The sequence below is a fragment of the Mobula birostris genome, chromosome 23 (genome assembly GCF_030028105.1).
Source record: "Mobula birostris isolate sMobBir1 chromosome 23, sMobBir1.hap1, whole genome shotgun sequence".
Taxonomy (NCBI): Eukaryota; Metazoa; Chordata; class Chondrichthyes; order Myliobatiformes; family Myliobatidae; genus Mobula; species Mobula birostris.
In genome coordinates, this window is record NC_092392.1 from 15,981,426 (window position 1) to 16,003,558 (window position 22,133).

Here is a 22,133-nt window from a genome sequence, read left to right on the forward strand (position 1 = left end):
TACCTCTAAAGGACCTTTCATATACTGTCAGATTTGACAGCACACATACTGCTGCACCAATGGTAAATTGCCCAAATTATTAGCTCTTGCATTGCAATGTGAGAAACTCCCTGCTTTGTATTTACACCTTTCAGCCATATAACAGTCTTACTGGTATTGACACCCAAAAACGTCTTCTTGCAATGGCAATCTTTTGGTTGATTTTCTATTTTCTGCAACCTTAACATAGTGCAGCCAATATAGAGTTATACAGTAATGGGGCAAAGAAGCAGGTCCTTTGGTCCACTGAGTTCACACTGACCATAAGGTGCCCAATCATATTAATCCCATTTCTTCTGCATTTGGTTCATAGCCTTCTATGCATCGGCAATTCAAGGGCTTGTCTAGGCACATCTTAAAATGTCTGCATCCACCACCCTCACAGACAGCACATTTCAGATTACAACTGCACAATTCCAATTACAACTGCCCACTGGGTGACAAAGTTCTCCTTCAGATCCCCTTTAAACCTTTTGCTGATTGATGGCAGAGTACAAAGTTATGGCAGGATTCTGAGCAGTGTGGAGGAATTGAGGGCTCTTCGAGTCCCTAGTCCAAAGATCCCTCAAAGTTGTAGTGCAAGTTAATAGGGTGGTTAAGAAGGTCTATAGCGAGTGGGTCTTTATAAATTGGGTGGGATTAAATTCAAGAGCCACAGGATAATGTTACAACTCTTTAAGACTCTGGTTAGACCACACTTGAAGTACTGCGTTCAGTTCTGGTCACTTCATTATAGAAAGGATGTGGAAGGTTTAGACAGGGTGCACAGGAGATTCACCAGGTTGCTACCTGGATTAGAGAACCTGTCTTATGAGGAAAGGTTAAGCTAGCTATCACATTTCTCTTTGGAGTGAATGAGGATGTCAGGAGACTTGATAGAGGTGTATAAGATAAGAGACATAGACAGAGCAAACAGCCTTTGCCTTTTCCCCAGGACAGCAATGACCAATACCAGAAGACGTCTGTTTGAAGCTTAGGGGTAATGTCAGATGTATTTTTTTAAAACAGAGAATGGTGGATGCCTGGAATACACTGCTGGGGGTGGGGGTAGAGGCTGATAAAATAGCGACATTTAGCAGACTCTTAGTTAGGCACATGGATGATAGAAAAATGGAGGGTTCTGGGCTGTGCAGGAGGGAGGAATTCTGCAGTAGGTTTTCATTGTGTGCTGAAGGTCCTGTACAGTGCTGTGCTGTTCTGTGTTCTAAACCTATGCCCTCTCGTTTTAGCTTTAATCACTCTGGTTTTAAATATTTTAATTTCTGTGTCTGACTGTGATACATTTAACCAGAAGTAAATTGTTGGCTTACTTTCATTCTCCCATTTCTGATAGCTGGTCCATCCTCTGCCAACCGCAATACATAGAGATCCATTTTATACTCTCGGCCGCCACGAATACTGAATCCAAATCCCTTGGCACCTTTCTCCAGATCAACCGTAAAGTAATCAAAATCCTACGTGAAAATGTAAAGAAGAACAAAATATACACCAACTACATCAAATGTTTAGAGATTTTAGTATCCTAACATAGTAAATCTAATCAGCTTGGATAGAAACACTGAAAATTCCTGATATTTTAAAACGACAGTGGCTCAGGAATATTGCTTAGGTGAACTGTAGGACAAATTAATAGTAATGGCAGAATTCCATTGTGAAATCTTCTTAAATCAGTATTTCTTAAACGCTGGTGAACTTTTAACTTCAATTCATATGGTCAGTATCTAGCCATTCCTATGTACGTTAATATGAAGTAGTACTTCATGTGGGATTTAAGAACTGCATGGCATTATAAATAACTGTGTTTCTTTTCCAAGCAGAGAAATATCTAGTAGCCTGTCCTCGTTATGTGTTACATAATGACAATCCACACGAACACATTCTGATTAAACAACCATAATTAAAATTAATATTTCCCTAATATAGTTTTGATTTAATAATATAACATTAAATCAAAATATTGATTTTTCTACTACATTGTAGAGCAGTTGGTTATAACTTGTGGCAGTTTATATAGAAAATGGAACAGCTCTTGAGATTCAGTATTCTAAAGGTTTGGTAATTCTCTTGGGAAGCAAGCAACTTCTGTTCAAAATTTTATCCCACATTATAGGGTAAATACTATATTAAGTATTCACAGGGACTGCTTTTGTGGTCAGTGCAAACTGATTGCCAGCAATTATTGACATCTTCACTGTTTGTAATCCTCTGAGGGAAAATTTGTAGGAGGCTCTCTCCAGATGCCCTTCTCTATAGCAGCAATGCCACCAGGTGGACAATGTGAAGCAGCCCACAAAATGAGCAGATAATTTTATGATAATTCAGCTTGGTTACAATGGCGACTTGGTCAGATCCAACTTCGATATACCTTAAACCTTTTCTTTTAGGCATCTAAAAGGAAAGGAACTGTGGAAGTTTCAGGTCAAAGTCCTGCATTAGGACCCCAGAGATGCTGTCAACCCATTGAGTTCCTCCAGCAGACTGTCTGTTGCTCCAATTTCCAACATCTTCAAGCCATTTTGTTTGGCCTATGTTTTGTCTTAATTTTCTAAGCTGTTATCCCTTTCTGCTAAAGGTTTGCCACTTGGAGGGAAAGTAAAGTATACCGATCCTCTGAGCTATTCTCACACACCAACACTTCACCAATGTTACAGGGTGTCCTATTAGCTCAGGAAATGATCTTCAATTTAAAAGCAAGTATAATTTTGTAAGCAGAGCGTTGTTTCCAATAAAATGAGCTGACCTTTTGTACAATTCCCCTAATTCTATTAATTCATTAGTTAATGATTGTTTTCAGAAATTATGGCATTAGGCTCCCTAGTGTCAGATGAAACATATTAAAGTGAAAACATAAAAAGTTTAAATTACAAAAGCCACAGAATTGAAATTAAGGAAGGATTGTTGCAGGTAAAAAGGAATGGTAGAATCTGAAATAAGTTAAATTGGGACAACTTTCTGAATGCAGATTTGTATAATAATTATTAAAAAAGGTATAGCTAAGTTAAATTAAAGGCATCCATTAGTCTTGCGAGACCATAGATCTGTGCCTGGAAAGTCTTCACTCTCCAGGGCGCAGGCCTGGGCAAGGTTGTATGGAAGACTGACAGTTGCCCATGCTGCAAGTCTCCCCTCTCCACGACACCGATGTTGTCCAAGAGAAGGGCATTAGGACCCATACAGCTTGGCACCAGTGTCGTCGCAGAGCACTGTGTGATTAAGTGCCTTGCTCAAGGACACAACACGCTGCCTCAGCTGGGGCTCGAACTCACGACCTTCAGATCGCTAGTTGAATGCCTTAACCACTTGGCCATGTGCCCACACACAGTTAAGTTACTCTATCATTTTTTGTTTCAAAACCTTATAAACGGACGGCACAGTCGTGTAGTGGTTAGCACAATGCCTTACAGTACCAGTGACCCGAGTTCATTTCCTGCTGCTGTCTGTTAAGAGTTTGTATGTTTTCCCCATGACTGCATGGGTTTCCTCCCACAGTCCAAATTAGTTTAATTGGTCATTGTAAATTGTCCCGTGATTAGGCTACGGTTAAATTGGGGTTTGCCAGGTGGCATTGCTCGAAGGGCTGGAAGGGCCTATTTTGCATTGTCTCTCAATAAAGAAATGAAAATATAAATAAACTTGCTGCCTTTTAGGTTTTATATTTAATTAAGCACATATTATGAACGTCTATATTTGTTAGCCTTTAAGAAAACACAAAGGATATCATTTTAACTTCAGACAATAATGCAAAATGAATGCCAATACAATAACTACCTATCAAAAATTTGACCTAATTAAGTTTTCAAGTCAAATGAAACAAATATTGGCACTCAATAATATTTCAATGATTTTATGCTGTTGCCAGAATTTTGGGGGTAATAAAATCCTGCCTTCTAGCATTTGATTTTATAAGCAAAATATTTACCTGCTCAATGCTTGCAGTGAACATGGCAATTATTGCATTTTATTGCCACTGGTTTGTAAATGTTCATTTTCATTCTCTTGCCCTTTTCCCCTAATTGTCCATTGCAAAATCAAAGATTCCACATGATTTTTAAATAAATTTATCAATGCCCTGCATATTTAAGGCATTGGATATATAGTTTTCAGAAATCAGAATTAGGTTTAATATCACTGGCATATGTTGCGAAAATTTTCCGGGTATTCCACCACTATTAAAGTAGTGCTGTTCAGTTTATATTCTTCCCTCTAATATTCATTACTTAAAATTACTGATCATCTTATATATGACCGTGTCACCTTTCTTTGTTAAAGTCAAATATGATTTATAAGTGCAGTATTTTCCCTATAAATTGAGTTGATATTGCATACAAAAATACTTTTCTCAAATTCTATGAGCGTTTTAGCCAATGTTGTGTAATGCCCTGGTTTATATTTTCACTGTTATGCTGTAGGTATTTCATTTTGGCAGTTCTGTAAGAGAGCTGTTGAAGATAAGGGATGATGTGGAATGTGTGCCATCCAATTAACAGGAGGTTTTCTTTGTGAGGGTCAATAAGGTTGGGCTTGGTCTTTTTTTGTTCAGCGGGAGATGAAGAGAAAAGATGCTGGGGAGAACTGGTCGTAGTATATGATCTGGTGGGTGACCTGTTTGCTCGGCGGGAGATGGAGAGACAAGACGCTGGGGAGAACCGGTTGTAGCCTACGATCCGGTGGGAGACCCGTTTGTTTGAGAGGAAATGAAGAGAGAAGGCGCTGGGGAGAACTGGTCGTAGCGTATGATCCAGTGGGAGACCCGTTTGTTTGAGAGGAGATGAAGAGAGAAGACGCTGGGGAGAACCGGTTGTAGCCTACGATCCGGTGGGAGACCCGTTTGTTCGGTGGGAGATGAAGAGAGAAGGTACTGGGGAGAACCGGTTGTAGCCTACGATCCGGTGCGAGACCCGTTTGTTTGAGAGGAGATGAAGGGAGAAGATGCTGGGGAGAACCGGTCGTAGCGTACGATCTGGTTGGAGACCCATTTGTTTGAGATGGATTGCGAGCAGCGTTCAGAAGGCGGTGTGGGCACTCACGCTGACGAGGGCCCAGCTCGTGGGTGACAGAGAAGTTCAAGATGAGCTCCAACTTGTGCATGTTTGACTGTTTAATTAGAATGGGTCCTTTCCTTTTTGTTATTCTTTACTAACCCTTTAGATAAGTTAAGATTCATAAATACAATTCCTTTAATCATATGTAGTGTATTGTCTGTTATTATGTGGCACCAATTTCTAACCGGGAAGCAAGTGACAGGGCAATCACACACACTGGGGGTTTGGGGTGGGAGAGTGTCTCAATCTCACTAGTTTGGCGGGGCTGGAAGCTGTCTTCCCCAGACTTATGCAGCAAAGGAAACCAGGGTGTTTCAGTTGCAATCCAAGGTTATTTCACAAAACTATAGCATTCTGTTGACACTCTCCTGTACTCATCTTCTGTCTGCATTGTCAAGTTTCTCTCAATATTGAATTATGCGCCTGTCATCAAAATACGTAATCTAAAATAGCATTATATTAATGTTGTAAAGTCCTGAAGAGATATGGCATAGATATAGTTCTCACGGATCATCAATCATCTATTATATTGTACTGTGGTTTCAACACACCAAAGGCATTCTGAAACATTATCAAGGTATTCACTTATGGAAAATTATTATGGTCAGTAAATTGGAACATTTGAACTCTCCCACCTGTGGTTGTCTGTATTCAGACACTGCATACTGTCGGTTGTCAGGAGCCTGCTGCCTGTAGTCTAATAAAGGTGGCTGTCTGTAATCGAGAGATGGTGGTTGCCGATAATCTGCTGCTGGAGGTTGCCTGTAATCTGAAAATGGTGGTTGCCTAATATCTGGTTTGACATCTTGTCTTGCTTTCACTTCTGACCTGTAACTAGATAAACATACTCAATGTTACAATTAACACAAACCGTCCCAAGAAACATTTTGTTTCTTAAAAAAAAAGTTCAGATAATTAGATTAATATTTTTTAGCCTGACAGATTAAACCTAGTGAACTGCAGAGCATGAGTAATGCAGGCCTGTATTGCATCTGGAATTCCAAGACAGTTAATTGGTGCTACAGTACAACTCCTAGAAATATACAGTAAAAGGATTAACATTTAAAATTGTAAGTTTAATGTAGAATCTTTTCTTATCAAATTTTTTTATGAAACTACCACATGCAAAGGTTAGAATGAGCCTTGATTTTACTCAGCTCATAACTTCTGGTGTTCCTATTCTCATCAACACGATAGACTCTCTGTAGATGCTGGAAATCTTGAGCATCAGGCTCAAAATGCTAGAGGAACTTAGCAAGTTAGACAGCATTTCAGGCTCAGCCTCTTCATCATACTGAGTTCCTCCAGCATTCTGTGAGCTCATTTTTTTAAAAACTTTGTTCCTGACACTTGAATATTCTACACACAATTCCACTAGATGGCAGCAGCAGCCCGCAGCAAAAACAACATCAGCCACTACAAAGGTCATTCACTTTTTAGTCATTTCAAGCGTTGCGATTTTCAGCGATTGATTAAGATTGAGTAAGTCTTCGTGACTGCCATTTGTAATAATATCACAAATGGCTTTATACTGTGGTTGTTTACCTTTCCAAATGGATATCAAAGATCGAGCGGCAATCTTTAAAGAAGTACAGGGTGTTGCCTGTGTAACATTGCAAACTCCACTAATGTGGTTTAAGTGATTACATATCTCATGCCTGTTGTAACCTCCACCAATCGGATTAACTCTTGTGTTTCTCTACATAAAAATTTTGGAATGAAATGTGATTAATATACCGGTGGAAAATTATCTTGGCTTAGCAGATCATTATCTGTATCCGTTTGGGTGGATTAAGAATAATAAATGGCAGTAAACATAGACGGGAGTTACCGTAGGCCAGTAAAAAGTAGTTGAAATGTTGGGCATGTCAGGCGAGATGTAATCCACAGAGACCAGGTAAGTCAAATATTCAGTTAATGACATTACGTTGGTGAAGAACCATAAAAAGGATAGGGTATTTTAGAATGAGTACTATACAGTGAGGAAATGTTAACGGTTTTGTTCTAAATTAACCTTTAGAAAGGAGTGATCATTAAAGATAATAAGATTTTTGAGTTTTAAAATTATGTAAGCCAATTACAAACAAGAGTCTTAAATTCAAATCCTCCTCTTTAACTCTTAAATCCCCCTATTTGTGACATTTACCAGAAGAGTTGTGTATGAAAGGCCCAAAGCATTGTTGAGGATCCGTAACACCCATCTCACAAGCTCTTTAACACACTGCTGTTAGGAAGGAATACAGAAGCATCAGGACTAGAAATGCCAGACTGGGTAATAGCTCCTTCCCTCAGGTTGTGAAATTAATGAATGCCCTGCCACAACTGAGGTCTCGTCACTAGGACGGCAATCTGTTTACCGTACTGTTTACCTGTGCTGCAAGCTACATGCACTTTGAATTATATTTTGTTAATTTATTTATGGTAATATTTTGCTTTAAGTACTGTGTGTAACATATGTTTTCTGGGTGCACTATGGTCTGAAGGAACTTTGTTTTATTTGGTTGTATATACGTACAATCAGATGATAACAAATACTTGAAATCAGAACGCAATAACAAAAGTCTGGGGGGCAAGTTAGCTGCGGTTAACTGGAAAACTACTATATTAGAAGATATTTCAGTGGATAGATAATGACTAGTATTTAAAAGTGTAAAATTAAGAAAAAAATTCTTTATTCATCATTTCTAAAAATTACAGAGAGTAGGGGTTCCAGAGCAGATCCTCATGGAACACCACTGGGCACTAACCTCCAGGCAGAATATGCTCCATCTACTACTACTCTCTGCCTTCTGTGTGCAAGCCAGTTATGAATCCATGAGCCAAGTTGCCCTGGATCCCATGCTTCCTAACCTTCTGAGTGAGCCTACTGTAGGAAACCTTGCCTTACTAAAATTTGTATTCACCACATGCCTGTGTATTACCCTGGGAAAGGTTTCACTGCTAATGTAATGGTCTTTCTGCAGAAGCAGTGTTTGGGTTATGGTCAGAGATAACGGGCGCTTTGGAATGTGAGCTGTCTAATGACGGGAGTGTGTTTTCGTGCTATGTGCCTGACCTGGGTCTTTTGTTTGGTGGGAGATGAAGAGAGAAGATGCCAGGGAGGAGAGGTTGTAGGAGTGCACTTGGAGTGGGGCTGGGAGTCGACGAAGCCGGGGGAAATTGATTGAAGATCGGCAAAGGGGAAACCGTGAGCCCCAACTTGTGCACAGTAGACTGTTTCATTAAAATGGGCCCCTTTCTTATTTTTGCTTTTCCCTTACTAACTCTTTAGTCAAATTAAGAATTATAAAGCTAAATCGTTTAATTGTATATGGTGCACTGTCTGTTATTTTGCGTTACTGATTTGTAACAGGGCAATGAATCATGCATCATCCACACAAACGGGGTTTCAGGTGAGCTTACACCTCAATCTCACACGTTTGGCAGGGCCAGAGATAGTCTTCCCTAGACTTACGCAGCCGATAGAACCTGCTTCGTCAATTACTCAAATATTTCAATCAGGCTTGAGGCACAACCTGCCCTTCACAAAGCCATGCAGACTACTACTAATCAGATTATGCTTCTCTAAATGCTTGTAATTCCTGTCTCTAAGTACCCTCTCCAATAGTTTGCCTACCACTGATACAAGACTCACTGGTCTATAATTCCCAGAGCTTTCCCTATTACCTTTCTTGAACAAAACAATAACATTTGCTACCCTCTAATCTTCTGATATTACTCCAGTGGCCAGTGAGGACACAAAGATCATCTTCAGAAGTGCGGGAATCTCATCCCTTGCTTCCTGTAGTAACCTGGGGTATATCTGTCTAATCCCAGGGACTTACTTATCCTAAGTTTGAACACATCCCCTTTCTTAATGTTGACATGTTCCAGCATTTTGGCCTTTTCTTTGCTCTGCTCACATCTACCAAGGTGCCTTTCACCAGTGAATACTGAAGCAAATTATTCATTAGTACTTTCCCTACCTCTGACTCCAGGCACATCTTTCCTCTTTTATCTCTGACTGGTCCTACCTTCACTCCAGATACCCTTCTGTTCTTCCCCTACATGTAGAATGCTTTGAAGTTTTCCTTAATTCCACTCAGTTTCTCATGACTCCTTCTAGTGTTCCCAAGTCCATTCTCAACCTCCTAACTCTCAGGAGCTTTGTCTGATCCTTGCTTCATAAACCTTAAGTTTACTTCCTTTTCTCTCTTGACCCATGACAACAACCCTGTTATTTTTTACCCTTCTCAAAAACTGCCTCCCGATGTACTCAGTGTCTCTGTCACTTGGAGGGGGGGTGATCTATAGAATACTCCCAGTAGAGTGATTCCTTTTCTATTTCTGACTTCCACCCACACTGACTCAGTAGATGATTATCCTGATTAGAAATGCCACTCCTCCACCTCTTTTACATCCCTCCCTGTCCCTTTTGAAACATCTAAATCTTGGAACATCCAACAGCAATTCATAAAACATAAAAAAGAATTGCACAATAAAAGCCCTTTGGCCAAGATATTGTGCCGACCCTTTAACCTATTCCAAGATCATCCAACCTTTCCTTTCCACATAGCCCTCCATTTCACTTTCATTCATGTGCCCACCTTAAAGACTCTTAAATGTCCCTAATGTATCTGCCTCTACCACCACCCTGGCAGAGCATTCTTTGCACCTACCACATTGTGTAAAAAAATAAGTCACCCTTGACACCCTCCCTAACCTTTCTTCCAAACACCTTAAAGTTATGCCCCTCATATTAGCCATTTCTGCCTTGGGAAATAGTGTCTGAGTGTCCACTCCATCTATGCCTCCTTATCATCTTGTACACCTCTACCAAATCAACTCTCATCCTTCTTGACTCCAACGAGAAGAGCCTTAGTTTGCTCAGTTTTTCCTCATAAGACACGTTCACTAATCCAGGCAGCATTCTGATAAATCTTCTCTGCACCCTCTTTAAAGCTTCCATATACTTCCTATCAAAACTGAATATAATACTCCAAACAACAGGAATTCTGCAGATGCTGGAAATTCAAGCAACACACATCAAAGTTGCTGGTGAATGCAGCAGGCCAGGCAGCATCTGTAGGAAGAGGTGCAGTCGACGTTTCAGGCTGAGACCCTTCGTCAGGACTAACTGAAGGAAGAGTGAGTAAGGGATTTGAAAGTTGGAGGGGGAGGGGGAGATCCAAAATGATAGGAGAAGACAGGAGGGGGAGGGATAGAGCCAAGAGCTGGACAGGTGATAGGCAAAAGGGGATACGAGAGGATCATGGGACAGGAGGTCCGGGAAGAAAGACAAGGCGGGGGGGACCCAGAGGATGGGCAAGAGGTATACTCAGAGGGACAGAGGGAGAAAAAGGAGAGTGAGAGAAAGAATGTGTGCATAAAAATAAGTAACAGATGGGGTACGAGGGGGAGGTGGGGCCTTAGCAGAAGTTAGAGAAGTCGATGTTCATGCCATCAGGTTGGAGGCTACCCAGACGGAATATAAGGTGTTGTTCCTCCAACCTGAGTGTGGCTTCATCTTTACAGTAAAGGAGGCCGTGGATAGACATGTCAGAATGGAAATGGGATGTGGAATTAAAATGTGTGGCCACTGGGAGATCCTGCTTTCTCCGGCGGACAGAGCGTAGATGTTCAGCAAAGTGGTCTCCCAGTCTGCGTCGGGTCTCGCCAATATATAAAAGGCCACATCGGGAGCACCGGACGCAGTATATCACCCCAGTCGACTCACAGGTGAAGTGTTGCCTCACCTGGAAGGACTGTTTGGGGCCCTGAATGGTGGTAAGGGAGGAAGTGTAAGGGCATGTGTAGCACTTGTTCCGCTTACACGGATAAGTGCCAGGAGGGAGATCAGTGGGGAGGGATGGGGGGGGACGAATGGACAAGGGAGTTGCGTAGGGAGCGATCTCTGCGGAATGCAGAGAGGGGGGGGAGGGAAAGATGTACTTAGTGGTGGGATCCCGTTGGAGGTGGCGGAAGTTACGGAGAATAATATGTTGGACCCGGAGGCTGGTGGGGTGGTAGGTGAGGACCAGGGGAACCCTATTCCTCGTGGGGTGGCGGGAGGATGGAGTGTGGCCTAACCAGAGATTCACGGAGCTGCAACATTACCTCATGATTCTTGAACTCAATCCCCCGAGTAACAAAGGCCAACACACCATATGCCTTCTTAACTACCCTATCAACTTGCACTGAAGCTTTGAAAGATCATTGGACATGAAACCAAGATCCTCTTGTTCCTCCACACTGCCAAGAATCCTGTATTTAACCCTATACTCTGCCTTAAAGTTCGAGCTTCTAAAGTGTATCACTTCACACTTTACTGGATTGCACTCTATCCGCCACTTCTCAGCCCAGCTCTGCATCCTATCAATATCCTGTTGTTATCTACCACAACCTTCTATACTGTCCACAACACCATCAAGCTTCCTGTCATCTGCAAACTTATGAACCCACCCTTTCACTTCTTCTTCCAAGTCATTTATAAAAATCATTTCTGCCCTTGTGACAGCCTAGTCTCTGTAATGGCCATAATGCTGTAGTTCCATGTACCGATCTGCATGCTCTTAGTTCATCACCCTTGTTCCTGATACTTCTCACATTAGGAACAAAGTATGAACATTTCAACCTATCTGACTGACTGCATTTATGTCCTACCTACTACTTAACTTTCCTCAGCACAAAATAATCTGCAGATGCTGGGGTCAAAGCAACACTCACAACATGCTGGAGGAACTCAGCAGGTCAGGCAGCATCAGTGGAAAAGATCGGTCGACATTTCCACTGATGCTGCCCGACCTGCTGAGTTCCTCCAGCGTGTTGCGACTTAACTTTCCTCACAGGCTCTCTACATATTGCATCTACTTTTACACCAACTGCTCCATCCTCTGGCTGTCAGGCTGGTTCCCATTCCCTTGCCAACCTTGTTTAGATCCTTCCCAAAAGCTCTAACAAAACTGCCCACAAGGATATTGGTCCTTCTTGTGTTCAGTTGTAACCAAATCACAAACAAGAGAAAATCCGTAGATGCTGGAAATCCGAGCAACACAAACCGAAGGGTTTTGGGCCGAATCATCGACTGTATTTTTTTTCCATTGATGCTGCCTGGCCTGCTAAGTCCTCCAGCATTTTGTGTGTGTTGCTCAGTTGTAACCTGTCCCTCTTGAACAGGTCATACCTTCCCCAGAAGTGATCTCAATGATCCACAAATCTGAAACTCTGCCCACTGCACCAATTCTTCAGGCACACATTCATCTGCCATATCATCCTTATTCTTACTCTCACTGCTGTGTGCAGTGGCAGCCATCCAGAGATTACTAATGTTAAGGTCCTCAACAAAAGAACTTAATGTCAGGATATGCTACTTGAGAAGATGGTGAGATTGAAAGTTGATAAATCCCAAGGACTAGATGATATATATCCCAGAATTTTGAAAGATGGCCACAGAGAGATGCTCTGGTTGTCTTCTTCCAAATTTTATGGATTCTGGAATAGTTTCTGCATATTGGAGGTTTGCACACATGATGGTATAACTCAGGAATAAGAAAGAAAACATGAGACTACTGCCCTATTAGCCTGATATCCAAATCATGGAACTTGCTGGGATGTATATTATTTGGGGGGTGGGGGGGGGGGGAGAGGGGGAGGGAGGGGAATCAAGTGAATGTAATGTCTTACATTTTCAGAACACTTTCTAGAAAGTTCCACCCAGTTGTTTGGTCAAGTTTGACACACGCTGAATGTGGGTAATATTGTAGCATGGATTGAGAACTGGTTAACTGGCAAATAGTAAAACAAGGGAATGAACTAATCTTCTCAGGTTGGCTTCTCTAACTAGTGGAGGACTCAGGTATCTGTGTTTGGGGCCACAGCAACTCAATATAGCATTAATGTTTTGGCTAATGGAACCATTATTTTCAATTTTACTGATGGCATAACACAATGTGAGATGTGAGATCTCGCAATGCAGGGTGGGGGGGAAGTGGCAGATATGAAGAGGCTTCAAGAGGAGATAGGCACTTTAAGTGACTATGCAGGAACATGGCAGATGGGACATAATGTGGGGGGCAGAAATGAGGTCATCCACTTTTGTATACAGTTGCTGAAAGCTGACATGCACGTGCATCAAGCAAGCAGACAAATTGTATGTTGGCCTCTATTACGAATGGATTCAAGTACAGTCGTCAAGATGTATTACTGAAATTGAATATGATCTTGGTGAGACTGCACTCGAAGTACTAAATTCAGTTGTTTCCTCATCTAAAAAACACTTCTACCGAAGTGCATGATCCTACACTTCCCCACATTGTATTCCATCTGCCACTTTTGTCCATTCTCTCAATCTGTTCAAGTCCTTCTGCAGACTCCCTACTTCCTCAATGCTACCTGCACCTCCACCTATCTTTGTATCATCTGCAAACTTAGCCACAAATCCATCAATTCTGGCAACAAGATCAATATGGCAGGGAAAACTTGGACCAGATGGCCTACTCCTGCTCTTAATCCTTTCTTTCCAATAGCAAAATGTTCATTAGAGTGATGCAACAGCCGTCTGTTAAATATAATTCACTTTTCATTGCTGAGATAGTGTCCAGAGGGCAAGATAAGACAGCTAAATATATTGCTCCATTTACAGTTTAGTCCTTAGTTTTTTGTTCTTCAAACACCTATAAAAAATTTGATCTCTTTTCGAAAAGGTCATTTGTAAGCAAGGAAGTTGAATATTAAAAAGATGGAAGTTCATTCTGTACTGTAAGAGTTAAATAATGGAAGTTTAAGACTCCTATTATTCTTACAAACTACAGCAAAACTTTAAAAATGTACATGTGTATTAATAAAAACATCTTGTTGTTGCCATTAATATTTCAATTTGACAACATGTTGCCTTGAAATATTCCTAGCTGTCACCAGCAGAATGAAAAGAAGATCTCTCTGACATATAACCACTCATTAAAGAGGGACAGTTTCCATACCTGCCATTATGTCCTTGTGACTGAAGAGGAGGAGGAGGTGGTTGTGCTCCAGGGCTTTGTTGTGCTAAAGGGCTCTGCTGTGCTGTCGGGCTTTGCTGTGCCATCGGACTGTGTTGCTGTGCCATGGGACTTTGTTTTTCTGAACCCGGCGCAGAAGCAGGACTACTTGTGTCTACAAGGGATGCAAACAATCAAAAGAAACCTTTCAGATTGCTGCAGGTGATAGGTATTTCTGATTTTGGCACACTTCACTTCTCAAAATTTCCTTTATAAAATTGCTTTGGCAAGACAGTACCTTCTTGAGGGACAATGCGTAGTGTGACACTAAGACCTGCATCTTTGATTAGTTTCACAATTTCTGCATGAGGCATACTAATGATGGATTGTCCATTCACTGCCAGGATGCGGTCGCCCACTTTGAGCTTTGCACAGCGATCTGCAGGACTACCTTCAATGATACGTCCAATTTTGTGAGGCACTGCCACTATTTAGAATATTTATTAAAGCAGGGGGAAAATGAGAGAGAATAATAGACCAAGATTAGTGCAATGCCAAAAACATACTTCATATATAAACATACAAAACTAGAGAGTAGGAATATTGAATCTATGTTCAAAAAATACTGCCACTGTCTTTCATACAGTCATACCTAGGACAATGCAATAGTAACAACTTTTTTTTTACTATCATTGTTAAATCGACCCATTTTTGTCAGAATGTCAGAAGGAGATTCACAGGGCATTCTCATAAGAAACATCACAATGAGCTACACGAGGAGATGCTTGAACAAATGAATGAAAGTTTTGCCAAAGTGTTATGTTTTAAGGAGCACCCTAAAGATAGAAAGAGAGGTGTGGACAAGAAAGTTTAGGAAGGGAATGCCTAAGCTTAGGGTCTAGGGAGCTGAAGCCAAGGTCATCAAAAGGGTAAAAGTAGTTTGATTTGTTATTAAATGCTTATGGATGTTTTTGACACTCAAAATCACCAACCTGTTTAAAATCAAAGTAATGTTAACAAAATAAAAATTAAGAAATACAAGTCAAAGGACTAAAACACATCCACACATACCCACTGAATAACATTTAGACCAGTACAATTATATACATAAAACTCTGCCTAGATTTCAGTAATTCCAAACATTGGAGGCTCCGGACCATTCCCTTATCATCGTGCTTGCCAACAAGGAAATATGTTAACTGCTTTAAAATAGCTGACACACAAACACAAGTCATGTAGGCTATGTAAATTAAATAAGAAATAACCAAATAATACTTATTTAGGGCACATAAGAAATGAGGTGGAGGGACACCTGAAAAAGAAATCTAACAAAGCCATTGTGCAATGTAGTTCTATGATGTATAATTCAACAGCATGCAGTACAGTACATATTAAATTTTTGTATCTTAAAGAAGTAATTAGGGTTAATCGTAGGTACTATTTTATTTCATAAAAGGACGATTAATTTTAGCAAAAGGGGAATAAGAAACTAAATCACAATTAACCACTTTATTCCTTATCCCAAGGAATAATTCACTAGCCAGTCTCCCTGGTCCTGACCTTTATTCTGCTGTTTGAGGTCAGTTGGTTGAGATTGTATTTATTCTCTCCTTATAATCTAATTTATCTAGTGTGTTTTTTTTTTCATTTCCCACGATAATTCATTTTCCATTTCCTGGAGCTGATGCTAACAGATTCCTTCAGGCCCTGCTCTCACACTCTCTTACTTCTCATTGCCTTTCAATTACTGCTCACACATTGCTCCCCTACCTTCGTCTGTTCATAACAATGTCCACTTCCGTTTACACGCCTTAAAACCCATTTATCCATTAACCTTTCATTTCCACTTCTCCCTTTCATTAATACTCGCTGCCATTGATTCAAGCTCAATGATGAGTGCAGTGGTCTCCTTCTGATGGCAAAGATTTTGACTTCTGTTTATGTTCTGCAGTCCACAAGCTCAACAAACCTCCTCTGGTTTTCAGAAACTCCTCCATTTAAGCATCTTCCTGCAAGATCGCCATGCCCTTTAAATATGTATGTTTATAGAAATCTTTTATGTCCTCTTCTAATCCCAAAGACTCACATTTAGAATGAGCTTCACCATCAAAAATGAGTTACCCTGCATATCAGCCATTCCCCCCTCCCCCCAGGGATAAATTCTTGCTTCATGGCCCTCTACCTCATGGAACCAATAATCTATGATCAACAGGGTACATATGGTCCAACCCCAGAGCAATGATCCTTCTAACTTTTTTTTACAGCTGTGTGGATTAACCATTGCTCTGAGCAGTAAATTTTTTGCATGGCCTGAAAACTGCACGGCAATTTAATAAAACATTATATAACAGAAAATCCCAGCCGCGCGGCAACAAAGGCTATGTGCACAGGAGCATTTCAGTTTTGCACAGCCACACACCTGTGATGCTTAGAGGGAACACTGCCTCAGAAGCTATTGATGAGACCAAGGAGGACTTCTATTCCAACCTTGAAAAAAATCACTGGTATACTTACTGGGAAGGGGAAATTTTATTCTCCTGGGTGACTGCAGTGCCTGGGTAAAAAAAAAAATATAACCTTCTGGAAAGATGTATTTGGCAAGGCTTCAGGGAAGCTAACTGCAATGGGATCTTGCTCCTGACAAGGGCTCGGAGTGCTGTTGTCTAGAACTTAATTAGAGGAACCTGAAAAGGATTCTTCCCAGGTAAAACCAAGGCTTTGGCCACGAATAGTATCCATGCTCAGGTTCCAGGTCTTGGCAGTAAGGAATCCCAAACATCCACAAACTGGAATGGGGGGATTTTCCAAAGAACCTTTGAAGTACTACAATTATGACATTTTAAAGGAAGTATACAAATCCAGGGGAAGCGACAGTGGCCGTGCCTCCGGCACAGAGTCTGGCCCTGTAGCTCAGAAGGGTAGGGCAAGGAAGAGGAGGGCAGTTGTGATAGGGGACTCCATAGTAAGGGGGTCAGATAGGCGATTCTATGGATGCAGTCCAGAGACCCGGATGGTAGTTTGCCTCCCTGGTGCCAGGGTCCGGGATATTTCTGATCGTGTCCAAGATATCCTGAAGTGGGAGGGTGAGGAGCCAGAGGTCGTGGTACATATAGGTACCAATGACATAGGTAGGAAAAGGGATGAGGTCCTGAAAGGAGAATATAGGGAGCTAGGAAGGGAGTTGAGAAAAAGGACCACAAAGGTAGTAATCTCAGGATTACTGCCTGTGCCACGCGACAGTGAGAGTAGGAATGCGATGAGGTGGAGGATAAATGCGTGGCTGAGGGATTGGAGCAGGGGGCAGGGATTCAAGTTTTTGGATCATTGGGACCTCTTTTGGCGCAGGCGTGACCTGTACAAAAAGGACGGGTTACACTTGAATCCTAGGAGGACCAATATCCTGGCAGGGAGATTAGCAAGGGCTACTGAGGTGACTTTAAACTAGAATGGTTGGGGGGTGGGAATCAAATTAAAGAGGCTAGGCGTGAGGAGGTTAGTTCACAACAGGGGGATGGGAACCAGTGCAGAGAGACAGAGGGGTGTAAAGTGAGGGTAGAAGCAAAAAGTACTAAGGAGAAAAGTAAAAGTGGCAGGCCGACAAATCTAGGGCAAGCATTAAAAAGGGCCACTTTTCAACATAATTGTATAAGGGCTAAGAGAGTTGTAAAAGAGCGCCTGAAGGCTTTGTGTGTCAATGCAAGGAGCATTCGTAATAAGGTGGATGAATTGAAAGTGCAGATTGTTATTAATGATTATGATATAATTGGGATCACAGAGACATGGCTCCAGGGTGACTACGGATGGGAGCTCAACGTTCAGGGATATTCAATATTCAGGAGGGATAGACATGAAGGAAGGGGAGGCGGGGTGGCATTGCTGGTTAAAGAAGAGATTAACGCAATAGAAAGGAAGGACATAAGCCGGGAAGATGTGGGATCGATATGGGTAGAGCTGCGTAACACTAAGGGGCAGAAGACGCTGGTGGGAGTTGTGTACAGGCCACCTAACAGTAGTAGTGAGGTCGGAGATGGTATTAAACAGGAAATTAGAAATGTGTGCAATAAAGGAACAGCAGTTATAATGGGTGACTTCAATCTACATGTAGATTGGGTGAACCAAATTGGTAAAGGTGCTGAGGAAGAGGGTTTCTTGGAATGTATGCGGGATGGTTTTTTGAACCAACATGTCGAGGAACCAATTAGAGAGCAGGCTATTCTGGACTGGGTTTTGAGCAATGAGGAAGGGTTAATTAGCAATCTTGTCGTGAGAGGCCCCTTGGGTAAGAGTGACCATAATATGATGGAATTCTTCATTAAGATGGAGAGTGACATAGTTAATTCAGAAACAAAGGTTCTGAACTTAAAGAGGGGTAACTTTGAAGGTATGAGACGTGAATTAGCTAAGATAGACTGGCAAATGACACTTAAAGGATTGACGGTGGATATGCAATGGCAAGCATTTAAAGGTTGCATGGATGAACTACAACAATTGTTCATCCCAGTTTGGTAAAAGAATAAATCAAGGAAGGTAATGCACCCGTGGCTGACAAGAGAAATTAGGGATAGTATCAATTCCAAAGAAGAAGCATACAAATTAGCCAGAGAAAGTGGCTCACCTGAGGACTGGGAGAAATTCAGAGTTCAGCAGAGGAGGACAAAGGGCTTAATTAGGAAGGGGAAAAAAGATTATGAGAGAAAACTGGCAGGGAACATAAAAACTGACTGTAAAAGCTTTTATAGATATGTAAAAAGGAAAAGACTGGTAAAGACAAATGTGGGTCCCCTACAGACAGAAACAGGTGAATTGATTATGGGGAGCAAGGACATGGCAGACCAATTGAATAATTACTTTGGTTCTGTCTCCACTAAGGAGGACATAAATAATCTTCCAGAAATAGTAGGGGACAGACGGTCCAGTGAGATGGAGGAACTGAGCGAAATACATGTTAGTAGGGAAGTGGTGTTAGGCAAATTGAAGGGATTGAAGGCAGATAAATCCCCAGGGCCAGATGGTCTGCATCCTAGAGTGCTTAAGGAAGTAGCCCAAGAAATAGTGGATGCATTAGTGATAATTTTTGAAAACTCGTTAGATTCTGGAATAGTTCCCGAGGATTGGAGGGTGGCTAATGTAACCCCGCTTTTTAAAAAAGGAGAGAGAGAGAAACCGGGGAATTATAGATCGGTTAGCCTAACGTCGGTGGTGGGGAAACTGCTGGAGTCAGTTATCAAAGATGTGATAACAGCACATTTGGAAAGCGGTGAAATCATCGGACAAAGTCAGCATGGATTTGTGAAAGGAAAATCACGTCTGACGAATCTCATAGAATTTTTTGAGGATGTAACTAGTAGAGTGGATAGGGGAGAACCAGTGGATGTGGTATATTTGGATTTTCAAAAGGCTTTTGACAAGGTCCCACACAGGAGATTAGTGTGCAAACTTAAAGCACACGGTATTGGGGGTAAGGTATTGATGTGGATGGAGAATTGGTTAGCAGACAGGAAGCAAAGAGTGGGAATAAACGGGACCTTTTCAGAATGGCAGGCGGTGACTAGTAGGGTACCACAAGGCTCAGTGCTGGGACCCCAGTTGTTTACAATATATATTAATGACTTGGATGAGGGAATTAAATGCAGCATCTCCAAGTTTGCGGATGACACGAAGATGGGTAGCAGTGTTAGCTGTGAGGAGGATGCTAAGAGGATGCAGAGTGACTTGGATAGGTTGGGTGAGTGGGCAAATTCACGGCAGATGCAATTTAATGTGGATAAATGTGAAGTTATCCACTTTGGTGGCAAAAATAGGAAAACAGATTATTATCTGAATGGTGGCCGATTAGGAAAAGGGGAGGTGCAACGAGACCTGGGTGTCATTATACACCAGTCATTGAAAGTGGGCATGCAGGTACAGCAGGCGGTGAAAAAGACGAGTGGTATGCTGGCATTTATAGCGAGAGGATTCGAGTACAGGAGCAGGGAGGTACTACTGCAGTTGTACAAGGCCTTGGTGAGACCACACCTGGAGTATTGTGTGCAGTTTTGGTCCCCTAATCTGAGGAAAGACATCCTTGCCATAGAGGGAGTACAAAGAAGGTTCACCAGATTGATTCCTGGGATGGCAGGACTTTCATATGAAGAAAGACTGGATGAACTGGGCTTGTACTCGTTGGAATTTAGAAGATTGAGGGGGGATCTGATTGAAACGTATAAAATCCTAAAGGGATTGGACAGGCTAGATGCAGGAAGATTGTTCCCGATGTTGGGGAAGTCCAGAACGAGGGGTCACAGTTTGAGGATAAAGGGGAAGCCTTTTAGGACCGAGATTAGGAAAAACTTCTTCACACAGAGAGTGGTGAATCTGTGGAATTCTCTGCCACAGGAAACAGTTGAGGCCAGTTCATTGGCTATATTTAAGAGGGAGTTAGATATGGCCCTTGTGGCTACGGGGATCAGGGGGTATGGAGGGAAGGCTGGGGCGGGGTTCTGAGTTGGATGATCAGCCATGATCATAATAAATGGCGGTGCAGGCTCGAAGGGCCGAATGGCCTACTCCTGCACCTATTTTCCATGTTTCTATGTTTCTAAATATGATAACTGAAGAAGAGTCTCCTGCTGGCTGTCACAGGGAAGTGCTTACTAGGGTCCTTTTCAACTGCCTGGCAAAGAGTTCTTCTCTGACACATTCTTAATTTGTTCCAGTGGAGGCAGAGTATACAGGAATATCATTGCACAACAACCCCAAAATGAAATAAGGGAGAAGCATTTGACCTTTTTAAATTCTTCATTCAGTTTATCCTTCTCAAAAGTGGCTGTCTGTAGAAATTTTGCACCACTTAATGTTTATTTCATTATAACATGCAAACCGTAGTGGGCCCTCTACAGAGCCAAACTTAATACACATTGGTGCCAAAGCTGCATTATTGCTCCAACAGATATTTCAATCTTTCTCATTGATTTGCTGCAACTTGTCTTTAACAAGCTTCCATTGGAATTGAGCTAATCTACAGGATTAATGGAAAACTGTTCAACCTACATCACCCTCTGAGAGTATGGTCCTTAATTCCAGACTCTATTCAAGGGAACAGCTGTGTTGAGCTTGGAATGCACCCCAATGACTAATCTTTCACTTAGGTAATTTGTTAGCTAGAAGCAGATTTCATAAACTCTTGTGCCTCAGAACTGTCATTAGCAGTTGATATTTGTGCTGGAGGAACATGAAGCTATACTTTGAAACCTATAACTCAAGGACTGAAAGTCATTAAAATGACTTGTTAGATTGTTGTGGGCAGATTAATAGTCATTATTTTTGTACAAGGAAGTGCCAATAAATCACAGCACAGTAAAGACTATGCATATTGAACAATACTTAATAGTTTCAATGGAATTTCAATGAAAATAAAATAAGAGCACAGTTCTACACAGAAATTTTATACAATTATTATTGACATACAGCATGGATTAGGCCTTTCTGGGCCCTTAAGCCACGACACCCAGTAACATCCTGACTTAACCATAGCCTAATTACAGGGCAATTTACAATGACCAGTTAACCTACCAACCAGTATATCTTTGGACTGTGGGAAGAAGCTGGTGCACTGGTGGAAACCCATGTGGTTATGGGAGAACATACAAACTCCTTACAGGCAGCTGCAGGAATTGAACCCAGGTCTCTGGAACTGTAAAGTGTTGTGCTAACCACTACGCTACTGTGCCATCCACACTACGTAACCGTGCCGCCCACGATTATAACCTGAAATGATTCCCAGATAACATTCTCTTCATTTTATCTGTACATCACAGCTCACTGAACAAGTGGCGATTTAATAACCAGCCAGCCTGTACACATACTAGGGACTGCAGAGATTACCTTCCTGAGGCAATGCTTCACCTGCCAGTCTGTCAGGGTCATCTACTGTATCTGGTCCTCCCAGTGTAGCGAGAGACCCAGTGTAGGGGAGACTGCTTTGTCATGTGCCTTTGCTTCATGGGCCTCAACAGGTGGGATTTCCCAGTGGCCACCCATTTTAATTCTACTTCCTATTCTGATATGTCAGTCCATGCCCTCTTCTACCGCCACGATGAAGCCACTCTCACAATGAAGG

At 41.8% G+C, this 22,133-nt stretch overlaps 1 protein-coding gene across 10 annotated transcripts in view; it reads right to left on the bottom strand.

Annotated features, from left to right (window-relative positions):
- magi2a (membrane associated guanylate kinase, WW and PDZ domain containing 2a) overlaps positions 1 to 22,133 on the bottom strand; it is a 586,144-nt gene that overhangs the window by 32,095 nt on the left and 531,916 nt on the right. For all 10 annotated transcript variants that reach the window (XM_072241070.1, XM_072241069.1, XM_072241068.1 and 7 more), the window contains 4 exons: positions 14,334 to 14,522; positions 14,039 to 14,210; positions 5,717 to 5,915; positions 1,350 to 1,493 (listed from right to left, as the gene is read on the bottom strand). In XM_072241070.1, coding sequence (XP_072097171.1) covers positions 1,350 to 1,493; positions 5,717 to 5,915; positions 14,039 to 14,210; positions 14,334 to 14,522 — 704 coding nt within the window. The remainder of the gene's footprint in view (positions 1 to 1,349; positions 1,494 to 5,716; positions 5,916 to 14,038; positions 14,211 to 14,333; positions 14,523 to 22,133) is intronic.